Source organism: Aotus nancymaae, unplaced genomic scaffold (genome assembly GCF_030222135.1).
Source record: "Aotus nancymaae isolate 86718 unplaced genomic scaffold, 86718_ANA_hifiasm-v0.15.2.pri h1tg000048l, whole genome shotgun sequence".
Lineage (NCBI taxonomy): Eukaryota > Metazoa > Chordata > Mammalia > Primates > Aotidae > Aotus > Aotus nancymaae.
In genome coordinates, this window is record NW_026988462.1 from 791012 (window position 1) to 808270 (window position 17259).

Genomic DNA, 17259 nt, shown 5'->3' on the forward strand with positions numbered 1-17259 from the left:
ATCATTTCACTGGTAAAAAATACATATCTGTTTCTATGAGATAAGCACTTTTTTGTAACACAACTACATGAGAAACAAGAACTCCTTAAAAGCATTTAATATCCACTTGGTATTCAGATTTCTCTGTCTCATAAATATCTTCATACAGCTGATTTCTTTGAATCAAGATCCAAATATGGTCCAAAACTGCACTGAATTGGTTCTTGTATCTTAAGACACTTTTATTCTGTAATGCCCCTTCCCCATTTTCTGGCAAGCATCTGGTCATTTTCCTGTCTCATTCCTCACATTCTTGGTTCTACTACATGCAACCCCACAGTGTCTTATAACATTCATATCACATTTCTATTTCATAGAGACTGCTAGTTAGACCAAGAGCCTTGAACATAAGTTGATTTGGGGTGAGGGAAGGGGACAAGAAGAGTTCACAGGTGGGAAGTATACTTCCTACTGTCTCCCTTTTGGTGAAGTTAGAACGAATCAATGGTTTCAAGTGTTATGAGTCTTATCTATAATAAATATAATTTGCATTAACCTAATGCATAGACATAGATGACATTTCAACAATAACTGGCTGACAAAACTAATGCAACCAAAAGAAAAAACCTAACAATTAATATTATAACATTTGGAGAATCTGAGTGAAACTGTATTTTTCTCCTATCTGATCTTATTCTATATTTTTCCTTATTTATTTATTTATTATTTTGAGACAGGGTCTTGCTCTGTCACCCAGGCTGGAATGTAGTGGCATGATCTCAGCTAACTGCAACCTCAACCTCCCAGGATCAAGCAATTCTCCCACCTCAGCCTCCCAAGTACCTAGAACTACAAGCATATGCCACCACGGTCAGCTGATTTTTCACTTTTTTGTGGAGATGAGGTCCCACTATATTGCCCAGGCTGGTCTCAAACTCCTAGGCTCAAGCAATCCTCCCACCTCACCCACCTAAAGTGGTAAGATTACAGGCGTGAGCTACCGCGGCCAGCCGATTCCTATTCTAGGAACTGAAAACTACATATTCCATTTATTTTAACATTTCACGGTGTACAAATACATATCAAGTCAGTATTAATGAGGAGTTCCAGTTTTTTCATTTTGATTCCTACTGCTATAAGTTTTCCTCTTTTTTTCTCTAAATAAGTAGATAAGGTATTCATATGAAAAGTTTACATTTCTAAACAAAGAGAAGAAACAAACAGATTTTATGATTCAAATCTTTCAGTCTGTGAAAGATTTCTATCCCAGGTAAGACTTGAGTAGGTTTTGAATAGAAACAGAATGTTAGTTGAATTGGAATCGATAAGGCAGTTAAGGAAACAAAATTGCGAGACAAGCATGTTGAAGACTCCTACTGTTCCACCAGCATTCTTTTTCCGCTTCTTCCATACTACAGTACTACAGGACTTTGGTTTAAGAAAAAGATATTTACAAGTCTCCCTAGCTAAGTACCTAACTTCACATCAACACCAAGTAATTAGCTTTGGCTTCCAGGATCTTCCTAAAGACACAGGGAGAGGATTCCCTTTGGCTTTTCTTCTTCCTCCCTTCTTACATCCTGGTCCTGGACCATGAGAACTAGATGGCCACATGTTATGTAAGCTACACAGTTCTTCACAGCATACTGGCTGATGTGTAAGCACAAGCATCCCATGAGAACAGGAAGTGGAAGCTGGCAGTTTCACAAGGCCGGGGCTGGAAACTGGCACAGCATCATTTCTAAGTAGTCTATAGGTCAAGCATTCACAGAGCACAGAATCTAGGAAATGGAACACTGATCCTTCCCCTCATTGCTCAAAGAGAAAAATGTCAAAGGATTCAGGGTCCATGTTTTAAAACGAATACACCATGCCATATTTTTAAAACCCAATATAACTAAAATAGGGTTTAATTTTTACCATTACTCTAGGGTTAAAAATTCACTCACATTCTCACTATTTTCAGAAACTGTATAATCATTATATCAAGATATGCTAGCTCTGCTGATTAAAGCTACAATACGCTATATTTCTTAGTGTCTGATAATTAAAAATAACTAGGAACACTCACCTGAAGATTTTTAAGAACAAAGAGATACCAGAGTATATACAAATAGCAACTTAGCATCTAATTAGAAACGAGGCTCCATACACCAAACTCATGAAAGGTGTCCTAAAGAAGTACCCAAAGTGGTTCTGATAAATCAAGAATTTCCAAGAACCACACTCCAGAAGGCTTTCATGATAGGATAAATTCAGGACCAAGTTTATGAAACCTTCACCAACATGAAAGTCTGGAAGGCATGTATCTCAGAAGGCATGTAACTCAAAAACGTGAAATACCATCAGGTTCCATACTTTCTAGAAGCCTGCAGCAGTCACAGTTGGTTCTCTACCCAGCTTTCTCCTCTAATAAAAACTCACTTCTGCTGGGTGCAGTGGCTCACGCCTGTAATCCCACCACTTTGGGAGGCTGAGGCGGGTGGATCACCTGAGGTTGGGAGTTCGAGACCAGCCTGACCAACATGGATAAATCCCGTCTCTACTGAAAATACAAAATTAGCTGGGCGTGGTGGCACATGCCTGTAATCCCAGCTACTCAGGAGGCTGAGGCAGGAGAATCATTTGAACTCAGGAGGCAGAGGTTGTGGTGAGCCAAGATCGCGCCACTGCACTCCAGACTGGGCAACAAGAGCAAAAAAAAAAAAAAAAACCTCATTTCTTTTTCACGTATTCTCCCACTTTTACATTTTAAAGCACTGAGGAAATCAAGTAATAAATTCTTAATTATATAAATATGCAGTAATAGGGTCTACATGAACATTAATGCAACTGTGGCCAATAAAACAAACAAATAAAAAAGAAATGTGGCTGGGTGCAGTGGCTCACACCTACAACCACAGCACTTTGGGAGGCTGAGGTGGGCTAATCACTTGAGGCCAGGAGTTCAAGGCCAGCCTGAGCAACACAGCAAAACCTCATCCCTACAAAAAATATAAAAATTAGCTGGACATGGTGGCGCTCACCTGTAGGCCCAGCTACGTGGGAGGCTGAGTTGGGAGGATCACTTGACTCTGGGAGGTGGAGGCTGCAGTGAACTGTGATTGCACCACTGCACTCCAGCCTGGGCAATAGAGTGAGACCCTAACTCAAAATAAATGAATATATAAATGTAAGAAATGCATAAAAACAGCCACTTTATAAATGTTCCTTGGGAGAGACTTACCTTGGTGCTTCCTCCACCACCTTCTGATTTCTTCTCTGAATTGAACACTCTCTTTCATTAAGCCACAAAGCATTCCCATGTTTATCACCTAGAACCTGGAAAAGCAATACCATTTGAAAAGCCATATAGCCACACCCACAAAGTAGATGATGGTTAATATTCTCCCCATGCAACATCTCTTGGTTTTTAATATTCAAACCTCATAGAATATACATACCTCTCAAAACATTCATTTGATTCATGTTAACATAGGAAAACTACATTACTCCAAAGCTCAATGAAACATTTTTATCACAAAGATTTGAGGAAAAAGTGTTCGTATGACCTTTCAAATACTGTGAGTAAAACATCAGAATCAGTTGTACAAGTTTTGTGAAGGACACTGAGTGTTAGTGAAGGGGATAAACGCTGGATGTCGGTGTTGCTGAGAAGTGCCACCACAGCTTTATTACAAACATCTGCTTGATGTTACCATTATTAAATGTCTGTTGATGGGGAAATGGCACAGTATGCATTTACATCCAATATGTAGTATGTTATTTATATATGGATGTCTTTACTGTGGTTTATTTTTGTTACAGGAAACTGGTAAAAGGTTTAGAGTTAATATACAACACATTATAATTTTTCCCATTGTGATACTTATTGAACATCTCTAACCTGAAAATCTGAAATCCAAAACGCTCCAAAAGCTGAAAATTTTGACATGACTTTCAAAAAAAAATGCTCACTGAAACATGAATTTTCAGATTAGGGATACTCAACCAGCAGGTATAAATGCAAATATTCCAAACCCCAAAAAATCTGAAATCTGAAACACTTCTGATATCAAGTATTTCAAATAAGAGATATATTCAACCTGTAATGGAAAATAAGTTGAGATTGCCAGATAAAATACAAGATATCCAGCTAAATTTAAATTTCAGATAAACAATGAATAACTTTTTTCTAGCTATGTCCCAAGTACTACATGGAACAACGATTTAAAAAATCATTGTTGATCTGAAATTCAAATTTAACATGAATCTTTTTCAGCTAAATCTGGAAACTCAAAAAACAGATCTTCATTACAGTTTTTCCCTAGAACATCTGATTTTTGCAAATGGACCAATCTATTTTCAGAATTAAGGAGATGATGTATAATTCTGAATACATATATTAGGTTCACAGAGGTAAGACCTGTTTTAGAAGCCAAAAGACCAGGCACTAATTTTAGTTCCAAACAGCTATGCAACTTCTCTGGACAAGTCATTCTGTTTCTTCATGCATTATAAACAGCAGATTATATCAATCTTAATATTTTACATGGCTGTTGAAAAACATGAAATAAAGATAGATCATGGTTATAATTGGTAAACTATAAAATAAATAGTTAATATATGACTGTAAAGTTAATTTTTAGGAACAACCCTTTCTGAAACTCAAGAATGATTCCAAGCAATGAAGGAAAACAGAACAGCAATAAAATGTCAATAAGCTTGAATTTTCTTTCTAAGATTCAAAAGTGGCTGCATTAAGTAACTAAAAATATTTGAAATCATTAAAATAACTCTCAACCTCTTTTTAAATTCTAGTTGACAAGAAAGTAAAAGTAGACAGTCTCCAAGAAATAAAGCCAAAATAACCATGACTTCTCAGAAATATTTCCAACTATAAAATATCAGATTCATATACAGAATCAAGAGTTTGTTCTTCTCTAAATTCTGTATACTCTCCCACTTCATTTTTTAAAAATTCTGTGCATTTATTAGGCATTCAACAAAAAAGATTTGGTGATTATTTATTTCATTAAATAAATGAGGAAGCCATGTAACCAGAAAACATATAAATAAATAGTGCTTTTAAGGGAAGTTAATCCTTAAATGAACTATGAGTTTTTTTCAAAACTTTATAGGTTTACATACTGAATGTGGAAAAATCGCTAAGCTATACTGCTTCCTGAAAAAGCTTTATGATAATAGACTATGCCACATAGTGCAAGCCTACTGCCATCCCTAGACCCATCCCAGGAAACGCCAGTAGTGCCCTGGCTGAGAAATACCGGTTTACGCCACATAGAGTGGTACCATTCACACAGCCAGTGCAGTTTCAGTATGGAAAGGACACAGTATATAATGGCTTATGTGAAAAACAATAGGTGACATACACATATGTACTTCATAGACCATGTATGGAGGAATAGCCAAGCAACTGTAATAGGGCCTGCACTTAGGGACAGAAACTAGAGGACTTAGAGAGAGGGTAAAAGGGATGCTTACTTTTATTGACTACCCTTTACCATGTGCAGAAATTACCTAATACAAATAAATAAGTGAAAACTAAAGAAAAGTAAGCAAAAAACCCTTCCAAGTATGGATCAGATACAAGAACATCTGTGTTGCCTATTTAAGCTACTGGGAGGCATTTTCACCTATGTTTAAAAATATCGCCCAGGCTGTATGCCATGGCTAAATAAACTAAAAAGCTGATGCAGATATGTAATTATTTAACACAAAATAACAAACATTTATTGAGTATTAGTAATATGAAAGACAATAGCCTGGTTGCTGGGGACAGCAAATGAGTAAGACCTACTCTCTACCTTCAAAGACCTCATGGCCTATTAGGAAATTCAACTAGCTAAAGATAAAACAGCCTACCTAAGTGGTCTTCCAGTAGTGTGAACAAGTGACAGATGGGTAATATAGTGAAGGACAAAATTAATTCTTCCCCTAGGATCTTACAAGAAGGACAATCCAAGTATCTCTGTTAAATTACAGATTTAAATAGCCAACTGTCTACTCAACATCTACACTTCAATATCTAATGGGCATTTCAACCTTGATTTGTCCAACTTTATAACCTGATTTCCTCTCTCAAAAACATGCACCTCTCACAGTCTTTCCTATCTCAGTAAAAGCCCATTCCATTCTGCTCATTTCTCAGGCCAAAACCCTAAAATCACCTTATTTTTTTTTTCTTAAACATAACATCCATCTATTAGAAAATCTGATATACCTTCACAAAATATCCGGAATTCAATCATATCTCACCACCTCCACTGCCAACCCTATGGCCCAGGCCACCATCATTTTCTCAGCAAAATTACAACTGCAAGAACCTCCAAAGGGATCTCTCAGCTTTCATGCTGGCTTTCAATTGCAAAGACTCAATGACTACCATGTGCCTCCCCTTCTTAACTGTGTTGAATAGGGATATTCATTGGTGTGTCATATACTTTTCTCATCATTGTATGTTGGATGAATGAATATCAGACTGTCTTTAAATTCAGGTCTTTACACCAGAAGAACTGCTCTTGAAGGACCATACATAAGAAGTCTCAGGCCAGGTGTGGTGGCTCATGCCTGTAATCCCAGCACTTTAAGAGGCCAAGGTGGGTGGATCATTTGAGGTCAGGAGTTCGAGACCAACCTGGCCAACATGATGAAACCCTGCCTCTATTAAAAATACAAAAATTAGCCAGGTGTGGTGGCACATGCCTGTAATCCCAGCTACTCAGGAGACTGAGGCAGGAGAATCACTTGAACCTGGGAGGCAGAGGTTGCAGTGAGCCAATATCACGCCACTGCACTCCAGCCTGGGCAACAGAGTGAGATTCCATCAAAAAAAAAAAAAAGTCTCATCCAGACCTGGCCCAAGTTAGAAAGGAAGCTGTATGTATTCTGTTTATGATCATTGAGGGCCAAAGAGTGGGGTGTGGTAGGTAGTATCCAAAGACGACCCCACATACAACAAAAATCCTGGTAGTCCCACCCTTATATAATCCCATCCAGTAATGATTTTAGACTGGAAAGGAACTTTGCAAATGCAACAAAACTCATTCTGTGCCAGTTCTGATCCTAAACCTTCATAAGGTAGGACAGCGATTTCAAGCAGCTCTGACCAGCGACAAGAATTCTGGATATTCTTTTAGAAATACTACATGGAGAAGACATGTGGAGATGCCCCAAGACTTCACAGAGAAAAAGACAGAGGCCCTGCTGTCCACCAAAGTGTCTCAGCTGAGCTCAGGCTTTACACCATCCCTCCAGGGAACCTAACACAGGACATTCTAAACCAGTCAAGTCCCAGTATAACGACTGCCCCAGAGAACAACATATGATGCAAAAGCAACAGCCAGCTGAACCCAAGCAACCCACAGAATCATGAGGGATTGTTAAATGTTGTGCTGTGCTTTGCGGCAAAACATACCATAACATAAAATTGACCATTTTAACCATTTTTAAGTGTACAGTTCAATGATCTTAAGTATATTCAAATTCTTGTGTAGCCTTAAATATTGTTTTAAATCGCCACATTCTGAGGTGGTTTGTCACTCAGCAAAAGATATTCAAAATACACAAAACAAGCAAGTGGATTTACCAAAGACACCGGATTCAAAATAACATTTATAATAGAAAGTAACATTTATAACAGTACCTAAAATTATCAAATACCTAAGAATAAATCTAATGAAAGATACACAAAACTTCTACACTCAAAACTACAAAACAGTGCTGAAAGGAATTAAACAAGACCTAAATAATTGAAGAGATATTCCAGTTCATGGATCCATGAAAATTCAACATTGTAAGCTGGGCATGGTAGCTCATGCCTATAATCCCAGCACTTTGGAAGGCTGAGGCAGGCAGATCACTTGAGACCAGGAGTTTGAGATGAGTTTGGACAACAAGGCAAAACCCCATTTCTACAAAACATAGCCAGGTGTGGTAGCACATGCCTACAGTCCCAGCTACCGGGGAGGCTGAGGTGGAAGGACTGATTGAGCCTGAGAGGCCAAGTCTGTAGTGAGCCATGATTATGCCACTGCACTCTAGTCTGGGAGACAGAGTAAAGCCCTGTCTCAAAAACAAAAAGAAAGAAAGAAAGAAAGAAAGAAACTCATGACAAAGGACTCATAAGCAAAATAGATACAGAACTCTGATACTCCAACAATTTTTTAAAATCTAACTTGAAAAAGGAGGGAAAGGATGAAAGTTTGAGAAGTCAATGCATAAAATAAGACATTCAAATGGTCAATAAACTTATGAATACACGCTTAACATCATTACTCAACAGGGTAATGATGTATTTTACATAAATATAAAATATCTCAATTTAGAAAATCTTTTTTAGGAGGCAAAAACAAAACCTGTTAGCCTCAGAAATAAATTGTGTTCATTGTTTTCAAACATCCAACTGATTATATAAGTTTGCATATTTTTTCTCACTTTAGAAAATGTGAGGTTCTATGTGATGATTTTTTACTCATAAATAGTATCTATGTAAAGTGACCATTAAACTTAAAAAACAAACTGACAGAATCGAGGACATTTTATATCATGCCCTGTGAGAGAAGACAAGGTCAGCAAGTAACATTTTATTTATCTGGTTCTCTCTCCATACCAAATTAAGATTAAAAATATACTTAAAATTCATTATTTCTAATTTGACATTTGTTTTTTATCAATTTTAGCTATTACATATCAATTCATAGTCATAAAGTATAAAATTAGCATGAAGGCATTTTCAATAAGCAAATAAAAACTTCAGCATACTTGTCTTCCATGTTTTATTTTAGAAAACCCATTGTGTTTGGCCAAAACCTGTGCCCCTACAACCACTTTAAGGATGATATTAATCTGAATAGAAGAAATGATTTACACATCTCTATACAACCAGCTCCTAGAAGAACACCTGTCACAGGTACACGGTCATTCGGTAAACTGAAGTAGCACAGGAGTCCAGGTCAGGTACTTTTCTTTTTAAAAAATGCCCTATAATGGCCCAGTCTTGGAAGGAGATTGGCCTGGTCAGCTATCCTGAGAATGCTTTTTTTAAAGGTAGATTTTTGTATCTTTCCCAATCCCAACCAACATCCTAGCACTTTAGCAGAAAGTATAACAGATTCCAAATGCAGGTAACGGATTTATTTTGTACATGTCAAAACAATTCACATTCTAAATGGAAGAAAACATAATTCCAATAGGATTAAATGATATTATTTTAAAGTCATAGTAATGAAAAAGCATCTTAAATGTACCAACCTGGATTTCTATATGACGAGGATTATCAATAAATTTTTCTATTAGTAGTCTATCATCGCCAAAACTAGAAGCAGCTTCTTGAGATGACAATCTAAAACCATCCCTGTGCGGGGGGAGAGGAAAAGGAAGAACAGTCAGAATGACAAAACAAATAGAACTATCATTATAAAAGAAAACAAAATCAATTAACTATTTATTTTGGCTTACTTCTAAACAAAGCAAAAACATTCACTCAATATACAAATAACTTAGTTAATTTTGGTTAACCTGGAACTTTTCCGCTCACTAACTCTTTGACCATGGATGAGTTACTTAACTTCAAAGATTCTAGATTTTCTATCGAAACAGGAATGCTGATACTTTACCAACTGTTTGATATGAAAAAAAATTTTTTTACCTTTTTTTTTGAGACAGAGTCTCACTCTGTCGCCCAGGCTGGAACGCAGTGGCAGGATCTCGGCTCACTGCAACCTTTGCCTCCCAGATTCAAGCGATTCTCCCACCTCAGCCTCCTGAGTAGCTGGGATTACAGGCATGTGCCACCATGCCCCGCTAATTTTTGTGTTTTTAGTAGAGATGAGGTTTCACCATGTTGGCCAGGATAGCTCAAACTCCTCACCTCAGGTGAATCACAATCACCCATCTCAGCCTCTCAAAGTGCTGGGATTACAGGCATGAGCCACAACGTCCAGCCTAAATATGAAATTTTAATCAACCATATAGAGCATGTAAAATTAATTCCATTTCTTCAATCATAATATACCTTAATTCCACTAGTAAAAATATAAAAATACATATTTGTTTGATTCAGAAGTCAGAAGATGCAAAGAAAAATGTAGAGTCTAGTCACCTGCATGACTGGAGTGGAACTAGAGCAAATACACTCATTGAGACTGAACATGTAATAGGAAGATTCTCAAGAACATTGCTTAATATTTTAAATCTACATCTTGAAATGCAATTGCCTCCCAATACACCCACACAGGTCATTACAATTTTACCTTCTATAAAATTGATAAAAATTAGTAATTATAAAAGTATAATGTTAAAAAATAAAAATATGGACCTAATTATTGCTTTATATATTTTGTTCACAAACTATCATTTAAATAATTACTATTAAAATATGCCTATTATTCACATAAAAGGGGTCATTTGATCAGTCAATTAAAATCCCAAAACTGGCCAGGCATGGTGGCTTCCCTCAGGACAGGAGTTTGAGACCAGCCTGACCAACACGATGAAACCCCATTTCTATTAAAAATACAAAAATTAGCCGGGTGTGGTGGCATGTGCTTGTAGTCTTAGCTGCTCAGGAGGCTGAAGCAGGAGAACTGCTTGAACCTGGAAAGCAGGGGTTGCAGTGAGTGGAGATTATGTCACTGCACTCCAGCTTGGGCAACTCACCCTTCGGAGTGAGACTCCACCTCAAAAACAAACAAACTTAAAAAATAAATAAATAACCCAAACTTGCTTACCTAAAAGTAATTGAGCATATATTACCTTCCACCCATTGATATACTCAGCATATAAAATTTAATTCCTTTACATTTAATAAAGTTTCTTAATCTTAAGATTAAATACCTGTATTTAATGTATAACATTAAAACCAAATTCTTCCAATCCTTTAAGTGGCAAATGATCCATCAAAATAACTATCTGATTTTCTTGTTTTTGTGCTTTAATTACTTTTATATTTAATAAAGTTTCTTAATCTTAAGAATAAATGCCTGTATTTAATTTATAATATTAAAACCAAATTCTTCCAGTCCTTTAAGTTGCAAATGGTCCATCTAGTAATAATGGAAATAGCTGATTTGCTTGTTTTGTGTTTTCTTTTATAATGTCAGTTCTATTGCTCTATTTGTTTTGTTAGTCTGATTGTTGTTGTTGTTTTTTTTTCTTTTTACACGGATGGTTTTTCATCTCAAGAGCTGCTTCTAGTTTTGGTGATGAGAATTACTAATAGAAAAATTTAACCATAATCCTCATAGTAATCCAGGCTGGTACATTTAAGATGCTTTTTAATTATTATAACTTTAAAATAATATCATTTAATCCTACACTCCACCTAGCAATATTGGAAACAACTAATTTGCTTGTTTTTGTACAATATTGCAGGTAAACACTGACTAGAAGACCAATTTCAAAACACTGCGAAAATCTCTTATTTCAGCTGGGTGCAGTGCCTCACACCTGTAATTCCAGCACTTTGGGAGGCCAAGGCGGGTAATCATGAGGTCAGGAGTTCAAGACCAGCCTGGCCAAGATGGTGAAACCCTGTCTCTACTAAAAATACAAAAATTAGCTGAGTGTGGTGGCAGGCGTCTGTAATCCCAGCTACTTCGGAGGCTGAGGCAGGAGAATTGCTTGAACCCGGGTAGCAGAGGTTGCAGTGAGCCAAGATCGCACCACAGCACTCCAGCCTCCAGCCTCCAGCCTGGGTAACAGAGTAAGACTCTGTCCGAAAAAAAAAAAAAAAACTCTTATTTCTCAGAGGTCTCAGAGGAAAGGTATTAGGTTTCCTCAGTCCTCCATTAAATCGTGGATTTAGGGGAATGGAGTTTAGATCTCAGGAGGCTGCAAACTTGAAAGAAACTGGAAGCTCAATAAATTAGTTTTCAATACCATATAATCAAATTTTTATTAGATTGCCTATAATAACTCACAAAGAAAAAATATAGCACTTTACAGTTTGCCTCTGCTATAATGATTGAGAGCTTTCATTCTGCATTTAAACCAAGAACACCAAAAGTAGAAAGTCAAAGTCACTAAAATAACAATAAGCAGCAAGTTTAAAAGCATAGCCAACAACATATTTTGGAATTCATGGAAAACTGTATTATGAATATCATTTGTGACATTCACTTATACATTTATTCACTAAGTATTTACTTAACTTTGTGCCTGGTATATAGTTTAGGTGCTGGAAATACAAAAATAAAACAGAAATTGCACTCACAATGCCAAAAGACTTAGTGGGGATATTCAAAAATATAGACACGATCAGTTTCCCAATCATGCCATACACTTCACTTAAACTTGAATAGGTAAAAGAAAGTCAGAGATTACTACAAAAATATCTAAGTGAATCTTCAACCATCTTTATCATTCTCACCATAATTTACTATATAATAATCACAAACTTTTTTTTAATCTTTCAGATGTCCTACAGATTCCAAGACAAGTCATAGATGCTACTTCCCCCAAAAAGCATAGGAAAGATGTTGCAAGAAAAAGAAGACACCTCTTAGGACACAGGCATAGAGCCATTAAGCTACTCAATTTTCCTTTGCACCCAAAAAATGCTAAAAATCTTTGTGGATTACGTAAAAGTCAATTACTCGAGAGGGAGAGAGAAAAGAAGGAGTGGATAAGTTGTGGCATGCTGTTAACTGCTAGGGGCTCCAAAAGACAAGTATATGCATGTTTGCAATACTGTTCTTTCCCTTTTAGTAGTTTTGACTTTCCCAAATGAACGGGGGATACAGAACAACTTTTCAAAATGAGGAGCTTGTACTATGAAATCAGTCATACCTATGTTGATCTCCATAAGTTTTCTGAGATCATTTATTTATCAAGTTGAAGAGAGTAGTATTTTAGATAGAAAATTATTCATGTATTTTTATTAATTTTATAAACACATTTTGAATCAATGTGCTATTTACTTGCCAAGAAAGGGCTAAATTATTTACAAAAGGATGCCTAATATATGAATGGATATAGTGATTTCTGAAAACATTAAGCTCTAAATTAAAATTTCTAAATCAACAGCAGCACAGCAAACCTCACTTCCAAGAAACTATAAAGAGTAATCCCCATCATAAAAGAGTATGCTACTAACAGTAGCCTTGGAGAAATGACTGATAAGAAACCTGAGATCCTAAGATGAATAATGAAAAATAAATGCTAAGCGTTCAATGAAATTGCTATGTAAGTACTGTGCAAAATAGAAAAACAGTAAGAAAAAAATTAAAGTCCACAAAATACACCTCTTGCAAAAACCATTAAGTTGCGTTTGACTTCTTTATTATACCATTCTTTCCTACAAAATGAGCTGAAAAAGATTGTCTTTTGAAAAAGATGGCCACAACAGTATCTCCCATTCCACGTGCTCTTCTAAGAATCTTGCCCACGCTGTCATGGAGAAGTGGAGACTTGGTCCCTTCCCCTTGAATTTGAGCAGAAGCTGTGTTGACTGGAGGGAAACCTGTGTAACTTCTGAGATTGTGTCATAAAAAGTATTCTAAATTACAAGAAGAGTGAATTCCATATAAAGGACACAGTAATTTGAAACTCAAGGAAAGAGAATATATTTCACACTCAAAAATTATCAAAGTAACTCACTACTTTTATGGACTAGCAAAGGAAAGCAAGTACATACTGAGGTAATACATTAAGTCTCAATGAAATTACAACTGCTTCTAAATACAGTTTGCTTAAATCTTTAGATGACATTTAGAATTATATAGCCAAATGTTGGTAATTTCTGCCCAGAAAATGGAATCATGACTGTAATTTTTAAAAATATACTGTAAAAACAAAAAGAAAATCCTTTGTAAATGTATAAAATAGTAAAAACCCTTTCTAAAAAAGGATAATCATAATCAAAATATAAATAAGAAAGGTTTCCAAATGATTTCAATCTTTTTCCCATTCAAAAGAGTAAAAATTAGACGGTAACTGTAATTACTCCATAATGCTTTTGGTATCTGTGTATCTGTCAGTTTAATAAAACTCTGGTAACTGCAATATTCATCAAAAGTGTATTTTGGACAGCCTCTCACCTGGTCTCTTCATCATCCCAAGCGATGCGCATGCCTTTCCCACCACCACCTGCTGAGGCCTTGATCATGACAGGGTAGCCTAACAGCAGGGAAGAATTAGACAGAAGTTCAGACTTTGATCATTGGGATATATGAACATGACAACTGACCACATGTTCAATAACGCAGAAGACAATAATTAATTTATTTAAAAGTTCCTCTCTTTAGAGTCAGGAAAATAACACCAATGTAATGATATATTTAAAAAATGAGAGTGTGACCACTTTAAAAGAAAAAAGGGTACTTACACCAATAAACATAACATTTTCCCCACTAATTAATGCTAAAAAAACAGACATAAATTGACAGTGGATTCCAAAAAGAGAAGTACAGTACTGAGTAACCAAAGATATAAGAAGCAACTTATATAGCACCAAGAAACATCTCCAAAGCTGAGGTCTGCATGCATAACAAACTAAATTCCCTTTTTTCAAAAATAGCGATTTTCAGGTACTTAAGATATTTTCATCCGAGGAGTCACAGAGAACCCCTACAGCTTTTATCAGCAAGAACTGACATGATGGTACTGGGGAAAAACCCAAACATGGCTATGATTCTATGGACTGGAGAAGAAGCTCCAGCGCTCACTGGTATCAATGGAGAAGCTATTTCACTGTTCCATACATTCAACAGGGTGTTAGGAAAATACAAAGTAAGGTCAAAACAAAGAACACTTCCAGCTAAAGGTTTATAAGAAAACATAAACTCATAAAATTGTCATTAGTTACATGATTAAGTATTTAGTTATTATACAGTACAATTTCTGACAGCAAGAGTCATTTATAACGATTTATCAAGAAAAGTGTAAAAGTCCCCTTCTTTAGATGTTTTCTAAAAACAGGGTAGAGATACTCCTATGTCTGGGACCATTTATTTATGATCTTTTCTGAAGAAAAAAGAGGTCAGTGAGCCCTTACAAGACCCTTCCCAGCCTGTGATGTTCTAATGGCACTCAACTCAAGCTATAGGATCCTTAGAGGAAAAGGGAAGAGAAGGCCAAATGTCACAGACCTTTTGACCCCCAAACCACAAAACATCACTCTTTACTTCAACTTAGTTAAAACAGCACCTGCTTCCTAAGTGTTTTCAATTTAAAATTTTTTTATGTTCATTTATATGGGCTCATATTTTTGAAGCAATGCTCAGTGCACTAAGAAAGAAAGAACATGCTCTTACATTGAGAGCCTTCAAATTCAGGAAGAGAGAGGCCAAGGACCCAAATAGTATCATCACTGACAATTGAACAAAGAAAGGATCATATGGAGGTAGAGAGAAAAAGAATTAAGGAAAGTGTATTATAGAAAGGGCCATTTAGGCCAGGTGCGGTGGCTCACACCTGTAATCCCAGAACTTTGGGAGGGTGAGGCGAGTGGATAACGAGGTCAGGAGATAGAGACCTGGACAACATGGTGAAACCCCATCTCTACTAATAAATACAAAAATTAGCTGGGTGTGGTGGCACACACCTGTAATCCCAGCTGCTCAGGAGGCTGAAGCAGGAGAATCGCTTGAACCTGGGAGGCAGAGATTGCAGTGAGTCAAGATTGCACCACTGCACACCAGCCTGGCAACAGAGCAAGACTCATCTCAAAAAAAGCAGTGCGGGGTGGGCGGGGGCCATTTAAATGATGCTGTGAAGAATGAGCAGGACTTGAACATTTCAGGCAGGAAAAGTGGAGAGAACAGAGGTGGGGATTATAGGACAAGTTTAAGGAATGACTAAAACAATTCAGTTGAAGTACAGAGAGTTACCTGTAGGATGGTAGGGGAAAAGACAATAGAAAACACAGATGCAGCAAAGTATGGAAAATTGTGTGTGCTTTGAGTCTTGATTCTACATGAGATTACGCATGATTTTTAATCCTGCACGAGAGTGGCAAGAATGGCATTGTCTCATTCACAATAACAAGCATAAAATAATCCAAATGAAATCAGTAGAGAAGAGTTAGCCTATTTTAGGGGAGTGAAGAAACCCAATTAAAAATTTGATACTGGTATACCTGCAAAATCCTGTTTACAACAACTTAATAGATCCTTACCCTCATCCCCTCAAAAAAAGTATTTTATCAATGCATTATCACAAACAATCCATATGTCAGGAAACCACAAGAGCTGTGAGACTCTACTACAATATCTCTACTACATCCAGTTCCCTCTGAGGATTAAGAAATTTGCAGTTTTTCTGGCTCTAGTACTAATCTCATTTTAGTCATTTACTATGGACCCTAGACTATACAGTGTTTGTGAATTTCAAAATCAGACATGGAAATCATTCTTGCTCACAAGGAACAAGCTGGGGACACAAGATGCATACAATAATTTGTCAACAAAAAATCATTAGATGTTCAGAAAAGGTGAGAAGTCATTAGAGAATAGAGCAATATATGATAAGGCATTGTGGTCTCCCAGCGCTGCTGGCATCATAGCATTAGACCTGTGAATACATGTAACCCAGGAAGGCAAGATTCCCTGACCAAAATCTCACAAACCAAATTGAAAAAGGTTGGGAGGGAGGAAGAAACTGATGCAAGTTAGTGAGACTAGCTTTTTTTTTTTTTTTTTGGCCTTGCTCTGTTGCCCAGGCTAGAGTGCAGAGGTGTGATCTTGGTTCACTGTAGTCTTGAACTCTTGGGCTCAAGCAATCCTCCCACCTCAGCCTCCTCCATAACTGGGATAAAAGGTGCACCCCAACACACTCAGCTAATTTTCTTTTTTTTTTCTTAAAGATGGAGTCTCATTATGTTTCCCACAGTGGTCTGGAACTCCTGGTCTTAAGTGATCCTCTTGCCTTGGACTTCCAAAGTGCTGGGATTATAGGCATAAGCCACTGAACCTGGTTGATACTAACTCTTAATCTAATCCTTGAGCTATATTCTGAAATAATCTAACAGTAAGGTTTTCTACTTAACTTCTTAGACCAAATAGGTCATTAGATTTCAGGCAGTACATATGCTGTCACTACACCATGGAGAAATAATACTTAAGACATCTGAAGAGGAGAGAAAAGAATAATCCACACAGACAATGTTAAATATCAAACAGTCCAGTCCCTCATCCCTACTTTCTTGTGTCTTTGCCACTCTAATTAAGATAAATAAACTGGAAGTGGAAGGAAAAACAGATTTAGTCAAAGGCTGCCATTCCTGGAAAAACCAGAAATGATCAAGTTGATGGTGCATGTTACCCCTCACTTATCTCGTCT

General features: G+C 36.7%; 1 protein-coding gene across 4 annotated transcripts in view; it reads right to left on the reverse strand.

Moving 5' to 3' along the window:
- The window catches only part of PCCA (propionyl-CoA carboxylase subunit alpha), a 433326-nt gene that overhangs the window by 262733 nt on the left and 153334 nt on the right, over positions 1–17259 (reverse strand). For all 4 annotated transcript variants that reach the window (XM_064362172.1, XM_064362171.1, XM_064362174.1 and 1 more), the window contains 3 exons: positions 14019–14097; positions 9232–9334; positions 3206–3300 (listed from right to left, as the gene is read on the reverse strand). In XM_064362172.1, coding sequence (XP_064218242.1) covers positions 3206–3300; positions 9232–9334; positions 14019–14097 — 277 coding nt within the window. The remainder of the gene's footprint in view (positions 1–3205; positions 3301–9231; positions 9335–14018; positions 14098–17259) is intronic.